Raw genomic sequence first — 16315 nt, 5'->3', positions numbered from 1 at the left:
GTTAGTGCTTAATGAGGAGAAGAAATAGCCTGGAGATGGATGATGATGGTTGCATAACAATGTGAATGCACTTAATGCCTCTCAAAAATAGTTAAGATAGGGCTTCCCTGGTGGCGCAGTGGTTGAGAGTCCGCCTGCCCGTGCAGGGGACACGGGTTCATGCCCCGGTCCGGGATGATCCCACATGCCGTGGAGCGGCTGGGCCCGTGAGCCATGGCCGCTAAGCCGGCGCGTCTGGAGCCTGTGCTCCACAACGGGAGAGGCCGCAACAGTGAGAGGCCCGCGTACCGCAAAAAAAAAAAAAAAAAAAAGTTAAGGTAGTAAATGTTCCATTGTATGCATTTTATCATAAGTTTTTAAAAAGAATGTGAATGAGAGAGAAGTGAGGGCAGGAGGGAGAGGGGAAGGGATGGTGGGGAAGGAGAGCATGAGATATCTGAGCTAGACTTTTAGAAGTAGGTAGGCTTGGGGGCTAAGCTGCCAGAGAAGTGGGGGTGGGGGGGAGGGGGAAGGGAGGGTGGTTCCAGGGAGACGGGAATTGAGCCTAGATTGAGCAGGGATTGTGGCCCCGGGTCAGGCGTGGGTGGACAGCGCAGGGCCAAGGGAGAAGGGAAAGTGACTGGCCGGGTGGGTGAGCCTCCAATGTCACCATGACACGAGTCACCCCAAGTGCCCGAGGGAAAGTCAGACCAGTGAAGCCTGAGTCCGTGGTACCAGCCAACTCCCCTTCTGAGTCGTTTCAAAGCACAGGGACCCCCATTCCTGTGGAGGGGTGAGGTCTCCAGGAGAGCGGGGCACAGAGTCCGCCCCAGGGGACACATGTTTATGTTTATGGAGGAGCAGAAGCAGGGCAGTGATGTCACAGGGGTGGAAGGACAGGGTAGGCTTGGGGGACCCCCAGAGCACCAGGGGATTGGGCTTGTCGCTGGGTGATCACATCCAGACCATATCCTTTGAGAGTGAAAGGGACCCTATTGGTGACTGCTCCAGGACAGCAGGTGTGAACAAAGAATGTCGCAGGCCATATCAGTAAACAAAGGATGTTGAGGCCTTCAGGCCCTTAGCCTCTCAGCCTCTGCAGCGGCTCCCACTGTGCACCCTGAGGGGATTCAGGATGGAGGGAAGTAGGATCCTGGCCCGCAGGAGAGTTCAGGTGCATATCAAAGGAGTAATTTCAGTGAGCCCAGACGCTTGCATCTTCCCGTACAAAGAAAAGCACTAAATTCATTAACTTGAGATGTCTGGTTTTCTTTAATTAGCAGGAATCTTTTGATGTCCCAACTACCTAGTCTTTTTTGGCAAAAACTATAGATCCTGGCTCCTCCCTTCCCTCTTCAGGACTCTGAGATCTGAGAGGCTGTCTCCTGAGCTTAAGTCCTCAGTATGTCTGCCAAATAAAACATAATTCTCAACTTCTAGGTTGTGCGTTTTTTTCAGTCGACAGGGGCATTGACTGCTGGGCACAGAGGGCGTGTGGCCCCCCAGGCCATCAGCGGCAAGGCAGGGATGAGAAGACAGTGGCTGCCAGTGGTGCTTGTTGGTAGCAAGCATTGAGGGGTGAAGCCAGCTGAGGACATGGGGCAGGAATTGGAGGGGTCCCCCGCCACCAGGTCTGACTGTGAAGGGAAACCAAGAGGGGTGCACAGAAGGGAAATGGAGCTGGGTGTGCTCAGGTGAACAGAGAGGGTCCTGAATGGGGAGCCGGGTGCCCCCGGGGCCACAGGGCAGGCGGGTAGGGCGTCTGCTGAGGGTTGCTTGAGGGTGGGGTTTTCTTCTTCTGAGAACAGGAGGGCAGCTGGGACTTTGAAGACACGCAATAATGCAGCTATGTGTCTTGGGTGGTCATGGGTGTGTCCAAGAGGGGACACAGCTCTGGCCAGGGCACCCCAGGGGCTTCCCCGGGAGGCGCACGGGAGGCAGTCCTTCGAGCACTTTGGAGGGGCATCTGGAGCCGTCATTCTCCAATGCTGGACGTAACTGGGTGCATGAAAATCCGAGTGGCATGTAAATGACCACACACACGCAAACACACACGCACGCACATGAATTAACACACAGGTCAGCACCATGTCCAGGGGGTGAGGGTGCCTTTCGTCTGGTACGTTTGGTCAAGGCCCAGCTGCCACAAGTGGACTCTCATGGGAGTCGGGACTTTGTGTGTGTGTGTGTGTGTGTGTGTGTGTGCAGTTAATTTACAGAAACCAAACTCAGACCAGCTCAAGGGGGAAAAGAAACAAAGAATGTACTGGTTTTTCCCAAAGCGACAGGCTAGGCCAACAGATTCTTCCTCTTTCACATTGAAGCCTGGACACAGGGAGGGAAGCTACACGTTGGCCACAGGAGGTGGAGACAGAAGTGAGGGCAGGAAGCCTTGCTGGACGGCTGGGGCCAGTGGGTAGCCACTGCCTGGGCACCGCGGCCACCTCCCCTCCCCCTCCCAGGTCCCTCCCAGCACAGCTGGGTGTCCATGCCAGGGTCCCGGGAGAGAACTCTCAGAATAACCCCTACTTCTCACTCACCTTAAAGGACAGCCTGCAGACCCTGGAGGCTGCACACAGGATGGAGTTCATTCCATCACATATTTCCAACGAGCAGAACACGCAGCACCCGAGTTTCACAAAACCTTACAAAATTCTTATTGTGTGTAATGGTTGCTATGGTTAGATGCTAGTACAAATACCAGTGTCTAAAGTTAAATAGGGAGTATTTTCTATTATTTTATTTTAAAGACAAGCAGCTTGCAGCCCATTAAACCGATTTCTTCGCCCCCTGATGGGGCGGGGCCCGAAGCTCATGCGTCCTGGCTCTGCCCAGGGCAGGCAGCCCCACTCCCCCCAAGTCCTCGAGTCTGCACTGCTGGTGGTCATGTTTTGGGGGCCCTTCTGCCTGCAGACCCAGCGCCCAGGCACTCGGCGATGCCCACAGACCGGCTGCCCTGGTGTGAGCTGAGCGTGAGGGGTGGAGCCCCGGCAGGGCGTCCAGCCCAGGGAGGCCGCTGTGGGTCTGCCTGTTGTCCAGCTCAGTGGCCAAGGGTGGGGGGGTTCCTGGGGCGCAGCTGCCTGGATGGGACCTGGGTCCTGTCAACAAGCCAGGCAGTTACCTCGTGTCTGCTTGCCTCAGTTTCCCCCCCTACACTCCGAGGATCCTCCTAGGGTCAGTGAGGACAGGGGGCATCGCAGTTGGTACTCTGTGGACAGACACCATGCACAGGCCTTTCTAAGAAGTGTTCCCTGATGGGCAAGAGGGGCCGGGCTGATTTGTCAAATGAGAGAGTAAGTGGAGCAGAGTGGAGATGCTTCTCCTAAGAAAACCAAGAAGACCACCACGTGCGTCGTGCATTCAAGCCAGGAGTTTATTCAGTACGAGGCCGGCCCGACTCCCACGGGCTGGGGGCCCCCCTGCCCCGGATGCTCACTCCTCCCTGTAGGGGACGTGGAAGCCCAGGGTGGTCCCCAGCGGGAAGTGGGCAAAGAAGGTGCGGGCCATGTCCTCCAGCTGGGGGTAGGCCCCCATGGCCTGGAAGTGTTGCACATAGTTCCAGAAGTCGGACGTGGAGAAGGGCCAGTAGGGCATGGCCGGCAGCTCCGCATAGGGGTCTGGAGGGAGGACAACAGCTGCTCAGGGGCTGACCCACCCGCACCTGCGCGGAGGCACTGAGCCTGGCCATCTGAGGAGCAGCTGCGGGTAACACCAGCCCTGCCCCTCAGGACTCCTGGCCTGGGGGACAGAGGAGGGGAGAAGGGCGACGTCTGGCCCATCCTGCAGACACTGAGCGGGATGCAGGGCATGCGGGTGGGATTCGGACGACACCACAGCCCCCAGCCTTGGAGTCCGGATGCTCTGCACCAAGGTGGGACTAGGGGCCTGAGATGAGAATGCTGGGGTCCTCGGGGGCTCAGAGGGTCTCTCTTGCCCGGTGTGTCCCCAGTGGCTGGAGGAGAGGGCCCAGGGAAGAGGCTGCAGTCCCTCTGCCAGTGCGGCTCAGCCTACACCTGAGCCGGGGCTCCCACTTCCCCTGCTCTGGACCGGAGGCCAGCTCCCACCCAGCCACTCTTCTTCCCCCACCGCCCCCCAGACACGTGAGACCAGAACCGGGAAAGCAATACGGTACCTCCTTCCTCCTGCACCGGCTTGGCCCCTGCGAGGGAAGGGAGAGAAGTCACCCCAGAGGCCCCCCAGGAAGGACCTCACCACCCACCGGTACTCCAGTGCCTAGACAGGACAGCACAGGAGGACAGGCAGCCCCTCACCTGCCAGAGGTCCCAGCAGGAGGCAGAGGGCCAGCCCGGGCACCAGGCAGGTCTTCATGTTCCCCAGGCCTGTCCCCCACCGACCAATGGTGCTCAGGTCCACCTGCAGCAAGAGGAACCCGGACAGGTGAGACCACCCACCCCTCGGACCGCCACTGCTCCCGCCACCCACAGGTGGGCCACTCCTGGGAAAACAGCTCTGGTGAAAAGAGAAGTTGCCAGTGTTTTCCTGACAATTTCGATTTCAGTGGCTTCAAGCCTTTCCTCTGAGGCTAACCCCCAGGCAGAATCAGTTGGCCTTATTTAATTTAACTATTTAAGGAATCCCCCCCCCAACCCCGCATATGCCCTCCCCAGAGGTTACCTCGCAGCTGCTGTCCCCCAGCCGTGTAGCCTGGCGGGCGTCTGCTGCCAGCGCACAGGCTCCCCTTTATAAAAGGCCGGGGACAGGGGCAGACGTCACCTCTGTGAACCTTCAAACTGAATATTCCATCCCCGCCCAGAGGACTGAGGGCTTCTGTGACCCTGCTGGCGGCCACCTCCCAGGAGTCCACTTTTGGGAATCTGATCCAAAGATCAAATTGGGAGAAAAACATTTTTGCACAGGCCTAAGGTTTTAGGACTGAATTCAACATTGGTACTCAAAATAAACCCAATTTCCTTTCTACCAGGAGAGAAAGACATTCGAAGTCTGACATTGGGGCTGCGATGCCCCCCTTGTGGGAGCAGGGTAATCACAGAGCTGCCCCGGGGACAGGCAGGCAGGACGGGACCCTCGGGGAGCCAACAGCAGCCCTGGGTCAGCAGTCCCCGCCGACAGGTCACCGTTGAGCACAGTGACAGGCAGGAAGCGGGGTGTCCAGCCTGATGTCCCACCTCCAGACTGGCGCCTCTGGCTTATAAGCAGTGATTAAGTCTGTCGCCACGCAAGACAGCTACTTAGCAGGTGACCATTACAGGTTACTCAGGTATGAGGGGACTATAGCCCCCAGATGCGCAGGAAGGATGTCTTCTGGCAAAGAAGCCCCAGCAGAATTTAGGGGTTCGAGTCCCCGGCTCCACCAGAATCTGCTCACACGTCCCCACCCAAGTGAGGAGGGGCTATGCTTCCCCCCAGAATGCCCAGACTTTCAGAGATGGGACCCGAGAGTCCTCTGTTCAACCTGCCTGTGATGCGGCCGCACACCAGGCTGAACTTTGGGTTTTATTTTCAGAAGTCGGACCCTGTGCCTCCAAGAGAGAAATTCTTTTAGGGAAGCTGAGCTGGGGTCCTCAGGTGGGCACTTGGTAACTGTGTCGGGGACCCCAGAACCTCTCCCAGGTTCGCTAGGAGGCCCCCAGGATTCAGCAGAGGCCGTGCTCACAGCTGGATTCAGGACAGAGAAAGGATACAAAGCAGCATCAGTAAAAGGAAGAGGCTGGTGGGGACAAGTCGGGGACCAGGCGTGAGCACACGACACAGCTCTCTGCCACCAGCCGTGATGACCTGTGACGTGCTGTCTCCCCGGGGAGCCCGTCAGAGACACAGCACCTGGGGCTTTCCTGGGAGTGGTTGCGGGCACCTGTGCCTGGTGAAGGTTCCAGACTCCCAGGAGGAAGCGGCACTCCGCAAGAACCTCACTGGGCACAAACGTCTAGGGGCCATGAGGCCGTCTGCTCCACGAGGGGGCTGGGGACCCTCCCGGCGCGCCCAGCCCAGGGCCAGCCTCGCGGGCAGGCCTGTCTGAGGGGCTTTTCTGCACAGCACAGACGCTTTCTGGTTCTCTGTCTGCCCCTGGCTGGGAATCTTAAGCTCTGAGCTCCTCATTTCCTTTTCCCAAATTCTCCAGCACACTTATAAGCTACCAGCCAACCCAACAGTCTTTACTCCTTATTCCCACTAAGGGGCTGTGACAGCAGCTGCCTGGTCACCCACAGCTGTGCCTCCTGTAGGCACTTGGCTTCGGGACTCGATCTTGCACTTGGTGCCGTGGACGATGGTGGACGACGGAGGCCCTTGACCACTGCGAATGGCGCCACCGATGTCAGAGGCCAGAGAAGCAGCTCCCGAGCCCCTCCTGAGCCCTGTAACCCCCTGGGCCCCTCTCCCGGCTCCAGTACTCCACCCAACAGGGCCACTCGGAGCGTAAGGGGACACGGGGTTTAGGTAGGAACAGGCCTTATGCAGTATGGGGAGCTGAGGATGTGAAGTCTGGAAGGGCGGGTGGGAGCCAGCCTCCGCGGGGTCTGGCGTCTGTGCGTTTCGGGCCCGGCGTTGCGGTGAGCCTGGGACCGCCGGTGCTCTGCGGGGGAAGTGTGCAGCTGGTCGGGGCGCGGCGGGGAGCGGGGACCAGCCGGTCTTGCTACCGTCATCACCACGTTGTCCATCACTAACGGTTCCATGTCTGAAGACGATGTGCGAACATCCCTGTGATGTTGGGGAAAACGAAATAAAATTACAAGTACTTATTTTATAACTGATTACTTCACTATAAAACACTATACATAGAAAAAGTCCACAAGTAATGAGCAGTGATGGTGTTGGGAGCTATGGGCAGTGATGGTGTTGGGAGCTATGGGTATATATGTTTTTCCTTCTTTCTGGGTATTCGTTTTCCTTAATTCATTACTTTTATTTTTTTTACTTAATTTTTATTTTATATTGGGGTAGAGTTGATTTACAATGTTGTGTTAGTTTCAGGTGTACAGCACAGTGATTCAGTTATACATACACATATTTCCACTCTTTTTCAGATTCTTTTCCCATATAGGTTATTACAGAGTATTGAGTAGAGTTCGTCCCTGTGCGGTACAGTAGATCCTTGTTGATTATCTATTTTATATATAGGAGTGTGTATATGTCAATCCCAAACTCCTAATTTATCCCTCTCCCACCTTTCGCCTTTGGTAACCATAAGTTTGTTTACCTTTATAATGGGAAAAAAAAATCTTAAGAAAACCCACCACCCCAAGCTCCCTGTTACTTAGCTTTCTGATCTGCTGGCCTGGGTCAACCTCCTGGGTCTTCCATCCATATCCACCCCCAGGTGTGTCCACCCCCAACCTTTTCTTGCCTCCTGAGTTCTTCAAGCTCCTCTCCCTTGCTGACCTGCACACAGAACGTCTTGGGCACCACCTGGAGGGCTCTACCTGGAGGGGTTCCACCTGAAGGGTCCCACCTGGAGAACCCCAACTGGGGCCCCCTCCTCTGCCCCCTGGAAGATGGCCCCTTCACCCCCTCACCAGGTAGCCTTCCCCAGTGACCCTTGCTGGGGCTCTGCACACCCACCCGTGTACTGTTCTTTTTCAGTGGGACCCCAAAGCAGTGGTTCTCACACTATGTACAGATCGCCCAGGGATCCTGTTAAAATGCAGTTCTGATTCAGCAGGTTGGAGGTAGAGCCTGGGACCCTGCATCCCTCAAGGCTCCCAGGAGATGTCTGTGCTGCTGGGCTCAGGGCACATTTAGGGTAGGGAGGCACGCACAAGCAGGTTCTCCACCTGGGCAGTGTCAGAATCACCTGGGGACATGGCAGAATGCAGATCCCTGGGCCCCTACCTCTCAGAGTTCTGATTCAAGAGCTCAGGGGTGGGCCCAGGACTCTGCCTTTCTATCACATTACCAGGGGTGCGCTCAGCAGATCCAGGGCCAGGCTTTGAGAGCAGCTGTCCAGAGAAGTTCTTAACCCTGGCTGCACATGGGGACCACCTGCAGAGCTTTTAAACAGTCAGGATTTCCAGCCCCTGGCTCCTGAGGCAGGATGCTGATATAATGGTTCAGGGGTGGGACCCAGGCTGGTGGTGGTGGAATCTCTGAAGCCGGGCTGACTGCCCCTGCCCTGCCCTGCCCAGCACCCTCCCTGTGGACGCCTCGGAGCCTCCGAAGGTCCCACCTGCCTGCGGCGAGAAGCAGCTCTGGTTGCAATATACGGGTCTCGAGGGACGAAGTGGACAGAAGCTGCCCGTCTCCCTCTTTGCTACCCAGGCAGAGAGAGGGGCCGGGCTGCGGAGCTCTGCCAGCTGTGCGGGCAGGCGGGGCCGGGGCGGCCGACCTGGGGACCCTTCACCTCTGCGGCTCCACCTGCCCCGGGGCGGCCTGGTTCCGGTCCTCCCTGGTTCTGGTCCTCCCGGGCCAGTCCCGCAGTTGCTCCCATTAGGAGGTCTCGGGGCGCCCCCTGCTGCCAGCTCGGGAGCACCAGGTGTGGCCTCCTGCTACGGTGCCTGAGCCCCCGCACACTCCAGAGCCTGCGCCCCCCAGGACAAGCACCCGGCCCACCTCGGGTCTCCTGAGGGCAGGAGGGCGCTTGCGTCACAGTTCTTTCAGCCGTTCCAACGCAAGCCAGAGCCTTGTTCATTATGAAGTCCTAAAGCCACAGGTCCTCCGGGACACAGGCCCCCTGCCCGGTGCTTCTGGAGGCCCCTCCTCCCTGAGCCCCTCCCAGGACCACCCTCAGCGCGCCTCCACCCGCCGTGTTGATCTGCTGCTGGAAGGGTCCACGCTGCTCACCCAGTCCGCTCCCGGGACCCCAGTGGCCAGCTCGCTTTGCTTTCGGGCCCTGGAATGTGCCCGCCGCTTCAACGCTGGGGAACTTGCTCCCCAGCCCAGGAGCCCCGCCTCCTCTGGAGCTCCCCCATCTCCCAGCCCACGTCGCTCTGTCCCACGTCCCTGGTCCCAGCAGGCGACACTGCCCTCCTTCTTGGCTCTGTGCTCTGCCCACTTCCTTTCTGAGCCCTAGGCTCCTGAGAGAATCCGAGTGTCCCGGGCCTGGAACAGCTCCTGGCCGGGGTGCATGGGGCTGGCTGAGAGCACGGACTGAACACCTGGGTCAGGTCTGTGCTTGGCCGGGTTCACCTGGTCAGTGTGAGAGCCGGGTCCTGCCAGCCACTCACTCGGCTGTCCCTGCGCCCGGCTGTGCTGCCCTCACTCCCCCCCATGACCTAGGTCCGCTCGAGAAGCGCCCGCCCCTCTGCTCCTGCACGGGGAGGGGAGCCTCTCACAGCCACATTCTTTTTTTTTTTTTACATCTTTATTGGAGTATAATTGCTTTACAATGGTGTGTTAGTTTCTGCTTTATAACAAAGTGAATCAGCTATACATATTCATATGTTCCCATATCTCTTCCCTCTTGTGTCTCCCCTCCCTCCCACCCTCCCTATCCCACCCCTCTAGGTGGTCACAAAGCACCGAGCTGATCTCCCTGTGCTATGCGGCTGCTTCCCACTAGCTATCTATTTTACGTTTGGTAGTGTATATACGTCCATGCCTCTCTCTAGCTTTGTCACAGCTTACCCATCCCCCTCCCCATATCCTCAGGTCCATGCTCTAGTAGGTCTGTGTCTTTATTCCTGTCCTGCCCCTAGGTTCTTCAGAACCATTTTTTTTTTTAGATTCCATATATATGTGTTAGCATACGGTATTTGTCTTTCTCTTTCTGACTTACTTCACTCTGTATGACAGACTCTGGGTCCATCCACCTCATTACAAATAGCTCACTTTCGTCTCTTTTTATGTCTGAGTAATATTCCATTGTACATATGTGCCACATCTTCTTTATCCATTCATCCGATGATGGACACTTAGGTTGTTTCCATCTCCGGGCTATTGTAAGTAGAGCTGCAATGAACATTGTGGTACATGACTCTTTTTGAATTATGGTTTTCTCAGGGTATATGCCCAGTAGTGGGTTTGCTGGGTCATATGGTAGTTCTAGTTGTAGTTTTTAAGGAACCTCCATACTGTCCTCCATAGTGGCTGTACCAATTCATATTCCCACCAACAGTGCAAGAGTGTTCCCTTTTCTCCACACCTTCTCCAGCATTTATTGTTTCTAGATTTTTTGATGATGGCCATTCTGACTGGTGTGAGGTGATACCTCATTGTAGTTTTGATTTGCATTTCTCTAATGATTAGTTATGTTGAGCATCCTTTCATGTGTTTGTTGGCAGTCTGTGTATCTTCTTTGGAGAAATGTCTATTTAGGTCTTCTGCCCATTTTTGGATTGGGTTGTTTGTTTGTTATTGAGCTGCATGAGCTGCTTGTAAATTTTGGAGATTAATCCTTTGTCAGCTGCTTCATTTGCAAATATCTTCTCCCATTCTGAGGGTTGTCTTTTCATCTTGTTTATGGTTTCCTTTTCTGTGCAAAAGCTTTGAAGTTTCATTAGGTCCCATTTGTTTATTTTGTTTTTATTTCCATTTCTCTAGGAGGGGGGTCAGAAAGGATCTTGCTGTGATTTATGTCATAGAGTGTTCTGCCTATGTTTTCCTCTAAGAGTTTGATAGTTTCTGGCCTTACATTTAGGTCTTTAATCCATTTTGAGCTTATTTTTGTGTATGGTGTTAGGGAGTGATCTAATCTCATACTTTTACATGTACCTGTCCAGTTTTCCCAGCACCACTTATTGAAGAGACAGCCACATTCTTTGTTTCCAAACCCACAGGCTCTGATTATATTTGTCATTTTAAGAAAAGGATTTAATTAAATACCATGAAAGCCAGTGAACGTGAACAGAGTTTCGTGCGTGAAAACTCAGTTGCCTTGGAAAGGCCCACTCGAGGTGAACATTGCCGGAAACTACTGTCGAGTGTGGGTTGGAGAACTCTGCAAAGTTGGAACCGGGACAGACCCACACCTGACATCATGGGCGGCGCATCCGAGAGTGGGCTCCAGGGGGCGCCACGCTCACTGGAATCTGAGGAGAACTGGTCAAACCCCGCGAAGGCAGAGGGGAGATTCGGGAGTTACACGCCTAAGGCCCGTGTGATTCTTCACAAAAATCATTCCGTCCTTTCAATGATCTGTGAGAATTTGTGACCAGGTCCCAGTTCACTCCACGAGAAGCCTTCTCCTGAGCCGAGGGGACCCTGGCCTGGGGTGGAGTGAGGCCAGGCAGCGCGGACCCATCAGGTGCCGGGGTGGACAGGTGGAATGCAGGACACCCCGATACTCAAAAGCGTTCACTGATTATTTGAGGTTCTAATCTAACTGGAGCCATGTGGCCCTGCCTGGCCCGTGGTGACAAGCCCAGGCTCTGGCCCAGGCCAAGGCTTTAGGCTCCAGCAGGCAGTGAGAGGAGGCTCCAGCCCTGGGGGCGGGGCAGGCATTGGAGGGTCTTTTACAAGATGCTTCTTCCTGGAGCATCGCAAAGGTCTTGTCATCACACGGGATGGGCAGCCGGGCTGCAGCCCTGAGCTCCCCCGGTCAGCGAAGCTCCTGGTCTGAGACACCCCGAGTCCACAGCTGTCTAGGGCCCAGCGGAGCTCGTAAGAGAGAGAGCCTGATGGAGCCGGAGAGGTGGGGCAGACCTTCCTAGAGGGCCCTCTTCCTCTCAGGCTTGGAGCTTAGGGACCTTGGGGCCAGGGATGAGGACATGGGGGCAGTGCCCCAAAGCCCCAAGACTCAGAGAATGGGAAGCATTGGCATGAGATGTGAGCTGTGACAGACGCCAGGAGCCTGTGACGCGTCTGTGACACAGCGCTGGACCAGCTGTGCCCCCAGGCCCCCAAGGCTCCTGTGCAGCGGTCATCTTCCTGGAAATACTCCCCAAGAAGGCAGCCCAGGGCCTCGGCAGCATGGTGGTGCAGGAATCGTGTCCAGGCCGTAGGTGTGGCCCTGGCTATGCGGGAGGAAAGGGCCCTGGAGGGAGAGGTCTGTGGTCGCCACCTGGGAGAGTGATGGGAGACGCAGGACAAGGGGCTGCCCACTCACCCCCCACCTCCCAGGGTACTGAGAGCTCCCGAGGGCCACATCCCAGCACCGCAGGCCTCCATCAGCGTCGCCCGGTGTGGGCGTAGCCAGCATGCTCTGTCTGGGGCGTGGTCAGGGAGCAGGGCTGGGAGTCCGCATGGAGCCGTGAACAGAAGGGGCGAAGCTGGGCCCGGGGCACGCCGTCGCCCACCCGGGGCTCCCAAGTCCTCAGACCAGAGGAAGCGCTGATTTGAGGTCTTCTGTCTCGTTGGTTGGGGGTTGCCCTTGGGAGTTAACTCCCCAAACTCCAGGTGAGGGGTGCCCGCTGGGGTGCTGCTGGGGTCCTGCAGGGGTCTCAGAGAAGCACGGAGGGGATGGAGGGGGGCCGCAGGCGAGGGGCTGCAGAGCAGGTGAGGCCTGGGCGGAGCTGGGCACTACGACTGAGGCTGAGTGGAGGGATGGGCGTGAGGTGGGCTGGAGACCGCTCCAGACCTGTGTATCCCTCAGTCCTCCCAAGGACGCAGTGCAGCACTCTGAGGCCAGACCAGAGCCAAACCCGGGTCCATACTCCCCTCGTGGCAAAGTCAGACTCAGCGATCTGTGTGCCGGAGGGCGCGGTGAGCCTCCAGGGTACCCAGGTCACCTCGCTGTGTGATAAAACACCGCGACACTTACTCAGGTGACCCCATCCCTGGGTTTCCACCCGTGGGCCTGGCATCGTATGGCATTCTGTGCCAGGCCCCTCTCTGGACCAACCACCAAAATCCCTGCCTCCCAGTGCGGTCAGAGCTGTTGCTTTTGTCCCCACTCACTGGGGAAGAAACCAACCGAGGCTCTCAGAGTTGGGGACCTGCCGGAGCCGCCAGTAAACAGTGGAGGCCCAGGGGCAGCCCCGCTCAGAGGGTCAGACCACACTCGTTCCTGCGCCACCCCCCGCCCCGCCCTGGGTGCACACCGTGCCCCTGCGGAGTCTCATTCAGACGGCCTAGCCGCGAGCCCCGGCATTTCGAACACGCTCCCGGCGTCACGATGCCCCCGGTCTTCTGAGGGCCCCTGGGCTCCCGGGAGCTGGTGCGTCCAGCTGGCTGCCCAGACAGAACCACCCGTCCCGTCCCAGGAGGCACATGCCCCAGGTGCTGCTGCAGCCTCCCTGCAGTGTCTCGGGGCCCACCCTGGCCACAAGAAGCCCAGAGGGTTCTGTAACCCATGGCTCTGGAAGGACAGCCGAGGGCTCCTGAGATCGGCGGAGCCGGGTGGCCGCTCACTGGACAGTTACTCACGTTCAACTGTGTCCAGCACTGTGGTGTCTGGACCGCAGGGCTAGGACGCCCGCCTCAGGCCTGTGTCACTGAGGGGCGGGGAGGGCAGCCAGGTCCCTGGCTGGAGAGGAAGCCCCTCCTCTGGCCTGGCTCAGGGGCCCCTGCCCACCCCCTGCCCCTCTTCTCCCAGGCTCTCGGCCCCTCTCAGTTAGCAGGCAGACGCTCGCTGGCAGCCCTCAGGGTGGATCCAACCCAGATGTCTATCCCTCAGAGGTGCGAGTTTTCTTTCACTGGCTTTGGACATCTTGGTGGGAGGGGGCTGGGGACTGCATGGCAGGCATGCTCCAGCCCTCTGCAGGCCGCGTGGGCCCACTCATCTCGTGCCCTCCCGGGTCTGCGGTTTGCATGTCCTGTCCGCTCTCTGCAGGCAGTGGGTGGGGCCTAGGGGGACCCTGCCTCCCCAAGGCTGGAGGAGAGAAGGACTTTCCCGGGAGCCGGGTGAGGGCCGGGCAGGAGAAGGTGGCTGGGCAGGGCGGGTGGAGAGGAGGGTGGTCTGAGGCAGGCTGGGGGTGCACGTGCAAGATGACCCCTGGGTCCCTTGATGCACCCGGGGGGACCCCGGGCTTTGGGCTGTGTGAGGAGGCAGGGTCTGGGGACAGGGAACAGGGTCTGCCGTGCCGCTTGGTGTCACTTGGGGCTGGGGTCGCTTCCACAGCATGTCTGGACCCAGTGGCGGCTGATCCATCTTTTAGGTGCAGTGTCCCGGCCCCCATCCAAAGGCTGGGGGCGCCTTGAAGGACTTGTGCTCTAGAGGGACGGAGAGTGCGCCTCAGGCAGAGACGAGCTCAGGGTGGACCGTGAAGGGCCTCCGTCCTGCCAGCCAGATGTGTGGGAGTGAGGGGCTCCGCCTCCCGGGCTGGCCCCAGACTGAGGCAGGATGGTCCAGTGGTCAGAGCCCAGGCTCAGACGGGGTCCTACTGCCTGAGTCTGGCCTGACCTCTGACAGGCTGTGAGACTGGGCAGGACACACCCCGCCTCAGGGCCTCAGATTCTCACCTGAGAAATGGGCAAAATCGTGGGAAAACATCCAGGAAGCTCTGGGCATTTGGTGATAGCTATTACGGTATCAAGATTAACAAGATTAAAGGTATGAGCCCACATTTAAGGGAGCAGGAAAGAAAAAACGGCTTAAAACATTAATATTATCAGTGCCGGATGAGACATTGTGTCCACGGAACAAAATGGGATGTCACAATGAAAGCAGCATTCTGAAAACAAGAAACAGAATTACAATTCAAAATACAATAATTTAAAATCTTAAAAATCAACAGAAAGACAGGAGGGTAGAGTAACGAAAATCTCTCCTAAAATACAACAAAAAGACAAAAAAGAAAATCGCCGAGGAAAGATGGGAACAGTGGAGGATGAATTCAGGAGATCCGACATAAACGTCAGCAGCGGTCGTACAAGGGAGCGTCCTCGTGGGGAAGGACTGAGCCTCCAGAAAGACAGGGCTGCACCCCGTCCAGTGAGGAAAAAAGACCCGCAGAGGCGCAACTCTGGAAATTTCAGGACACTGGACACGAGAGGAAAGTCTACAAGTTTCCAAGCTGCAAGGACATGTCACATAAAAAAAGTGGGAATTCCAGTGGCATCAGATCTCTCTGGCCACCCTGGAAGCTGGGCGACACAGGAAGATGACCCCGGCCTTTGGATGGGGGCCAGGACACTGTGCCTAAAACATGCATCAGCCACCCCTGGGAGAGAATACAGGCATTTGGGGACCTACACAGACTCAGCATTTTATCTCCCAGGCTCCCTGTCCCGTGTTGTTGTGACACAGTGTACTGAGAAGCTGCGGAACACAGACAGTCGGTCTCACACCTCCAAAGAGAGGTGAAGGGAAGCCCCTAAGCGGCAGGTATCCTGCAGGCCCAGGGAACCAGGACTCCAGGGACGGGGCTAGATTTTCAGCAGAAAAGGAAATGGCAACAGTAGGTTATCTGAGCATTTGAGCTCTCGGGCAGATATGGACGGCATTTGGAAATTCTGATAGAGCATTTATTGAATAATTATAAACGGGTACATGGAAACTACGCTTTCCCCCCACCCTTTTTGTTTTTAAATAAAAGCAAGGCAATAACTAACTCTGGGGGGAAAACATACGGAGAATGAAACACCACCAGAATGCACAGCTTAGCTCAGTAGCACATTTTCTTTACCTGGTCGTAATCCCTTGAGACTGGAATATTGATTTTTTTTTTTTTTTTACTTTTTTTTTTTTTTTCGGTACGCGGGCCTCTCATTGCTGTGGCCTCTCCCGTTGCGGAGCACAGGCTCCGGACGCGCAGGCTCAGCGGCCATGGCTCACGGGCCCAGCCGCTCCGCGGCATGTGGGATCCTCCCAGACCGGGGCACGAACCCGCGTCCCCTGCATCGGCAGGCGGACCCTCAACCACTGCGCCACCAGGGAAGCCCTGGAATATTGATTTTAACCAAACTTTGAGACGTGTTGGGAGGCCAGAGAAGGGAGAATCAGAGCTGAGAGAGGAAGCTGTCAGGAGATAAGTTCTAAGATGATAAAGAAACAGGTGTGTGTTAGTTACCTGCTCCAGTGTCACCAATCACCTCCAACAACAGACCCCGAACCCCAGGCTCAATGTGAGCGGGTTAGAAATGCAGGCACAGGACAGCGGGGTCTCCCAACTCGGGGTCGCCCACAAGGTGTCGCCTGGGGCTGTACCTCCTGAAGGCCGGGCTGGGGAAGGAGCCACGTCACTCGCAGGGCTGCTGCCTGGACTCAAGGCCCTGGCGGCGGCAGGTTTCCTGCCCCACGGGCCTCTCTATGGGGTAGTTGAACTCGGGGCCGCTGGGCTCCCTCAGAGGGAAGGTTCTGACCCCCGAGAGAGAGAGGAGGAGAGGGTGAGCACGATGGGCATCCTTCTGTACCCTAATCCCAGAGGCGGTTTGCTCACCACGGGTGCCAGGCTCTCTGTATTAGGATCCGTCACCAGCCCCCACCCACACTCACGGGAGGGCATGGGCACCCACAGGCAGGGATCACTGGGGACCATCTCGGAGGCTGCCCGCCGCAGGGTGTGGATCAGTCCAGGTCTCCAGGGAGACAGAACCGACAGGA

At 57.1% G+C, this 16315-nt stretch overlaps 1 protein-coding gene across 1 annotated transcript; it reads right to left on the bottom strand.

Annotated features, from left to right (window-relative positions):
- Positions 1 to 3411: 3411 nt before the first annotated feature.
- Positions 3412 to 4337, bottom strand: OTOS (otospiralin). Its single transcript, XM_067739808.1, has 3 exons — positions 4251 to 4337; positions 4112 to 4138; positions 3412 to 3596 (listed from the first exon to the last, which is right to left on the bottom strand). Exons 1-3 carry the CDS (start codon positions 4306 to 4308, stop codon positions 3412 to 3414), a joined length of 270 nt encoding a protein of 89 aa, XP_067595909.1. The 5' UTR covers positions 4309 to 4337.
- Between the last annotated feature and the right edge of the window lie 11978 nt (positions 4338 to 16315).

This window comes from Pseudorca crassidens, chromosome 6, assembly GCF_039906515.1.
Source record: "Pseudorca crassidens isolate mPseCra1 chromosome 6, mPseCra1.hap1, whole genome shotgun sequence".
Classification (NCBI taxonomy): Eukaryota; Metazoa; Chordata; class Mammalia; order Artiodactyla; family Delphinidae; genus Pseudorca; species Pseudorca crassidens.
This window is presented reverse-complemented; position numbering and strand designations above follow the sequence as displayed.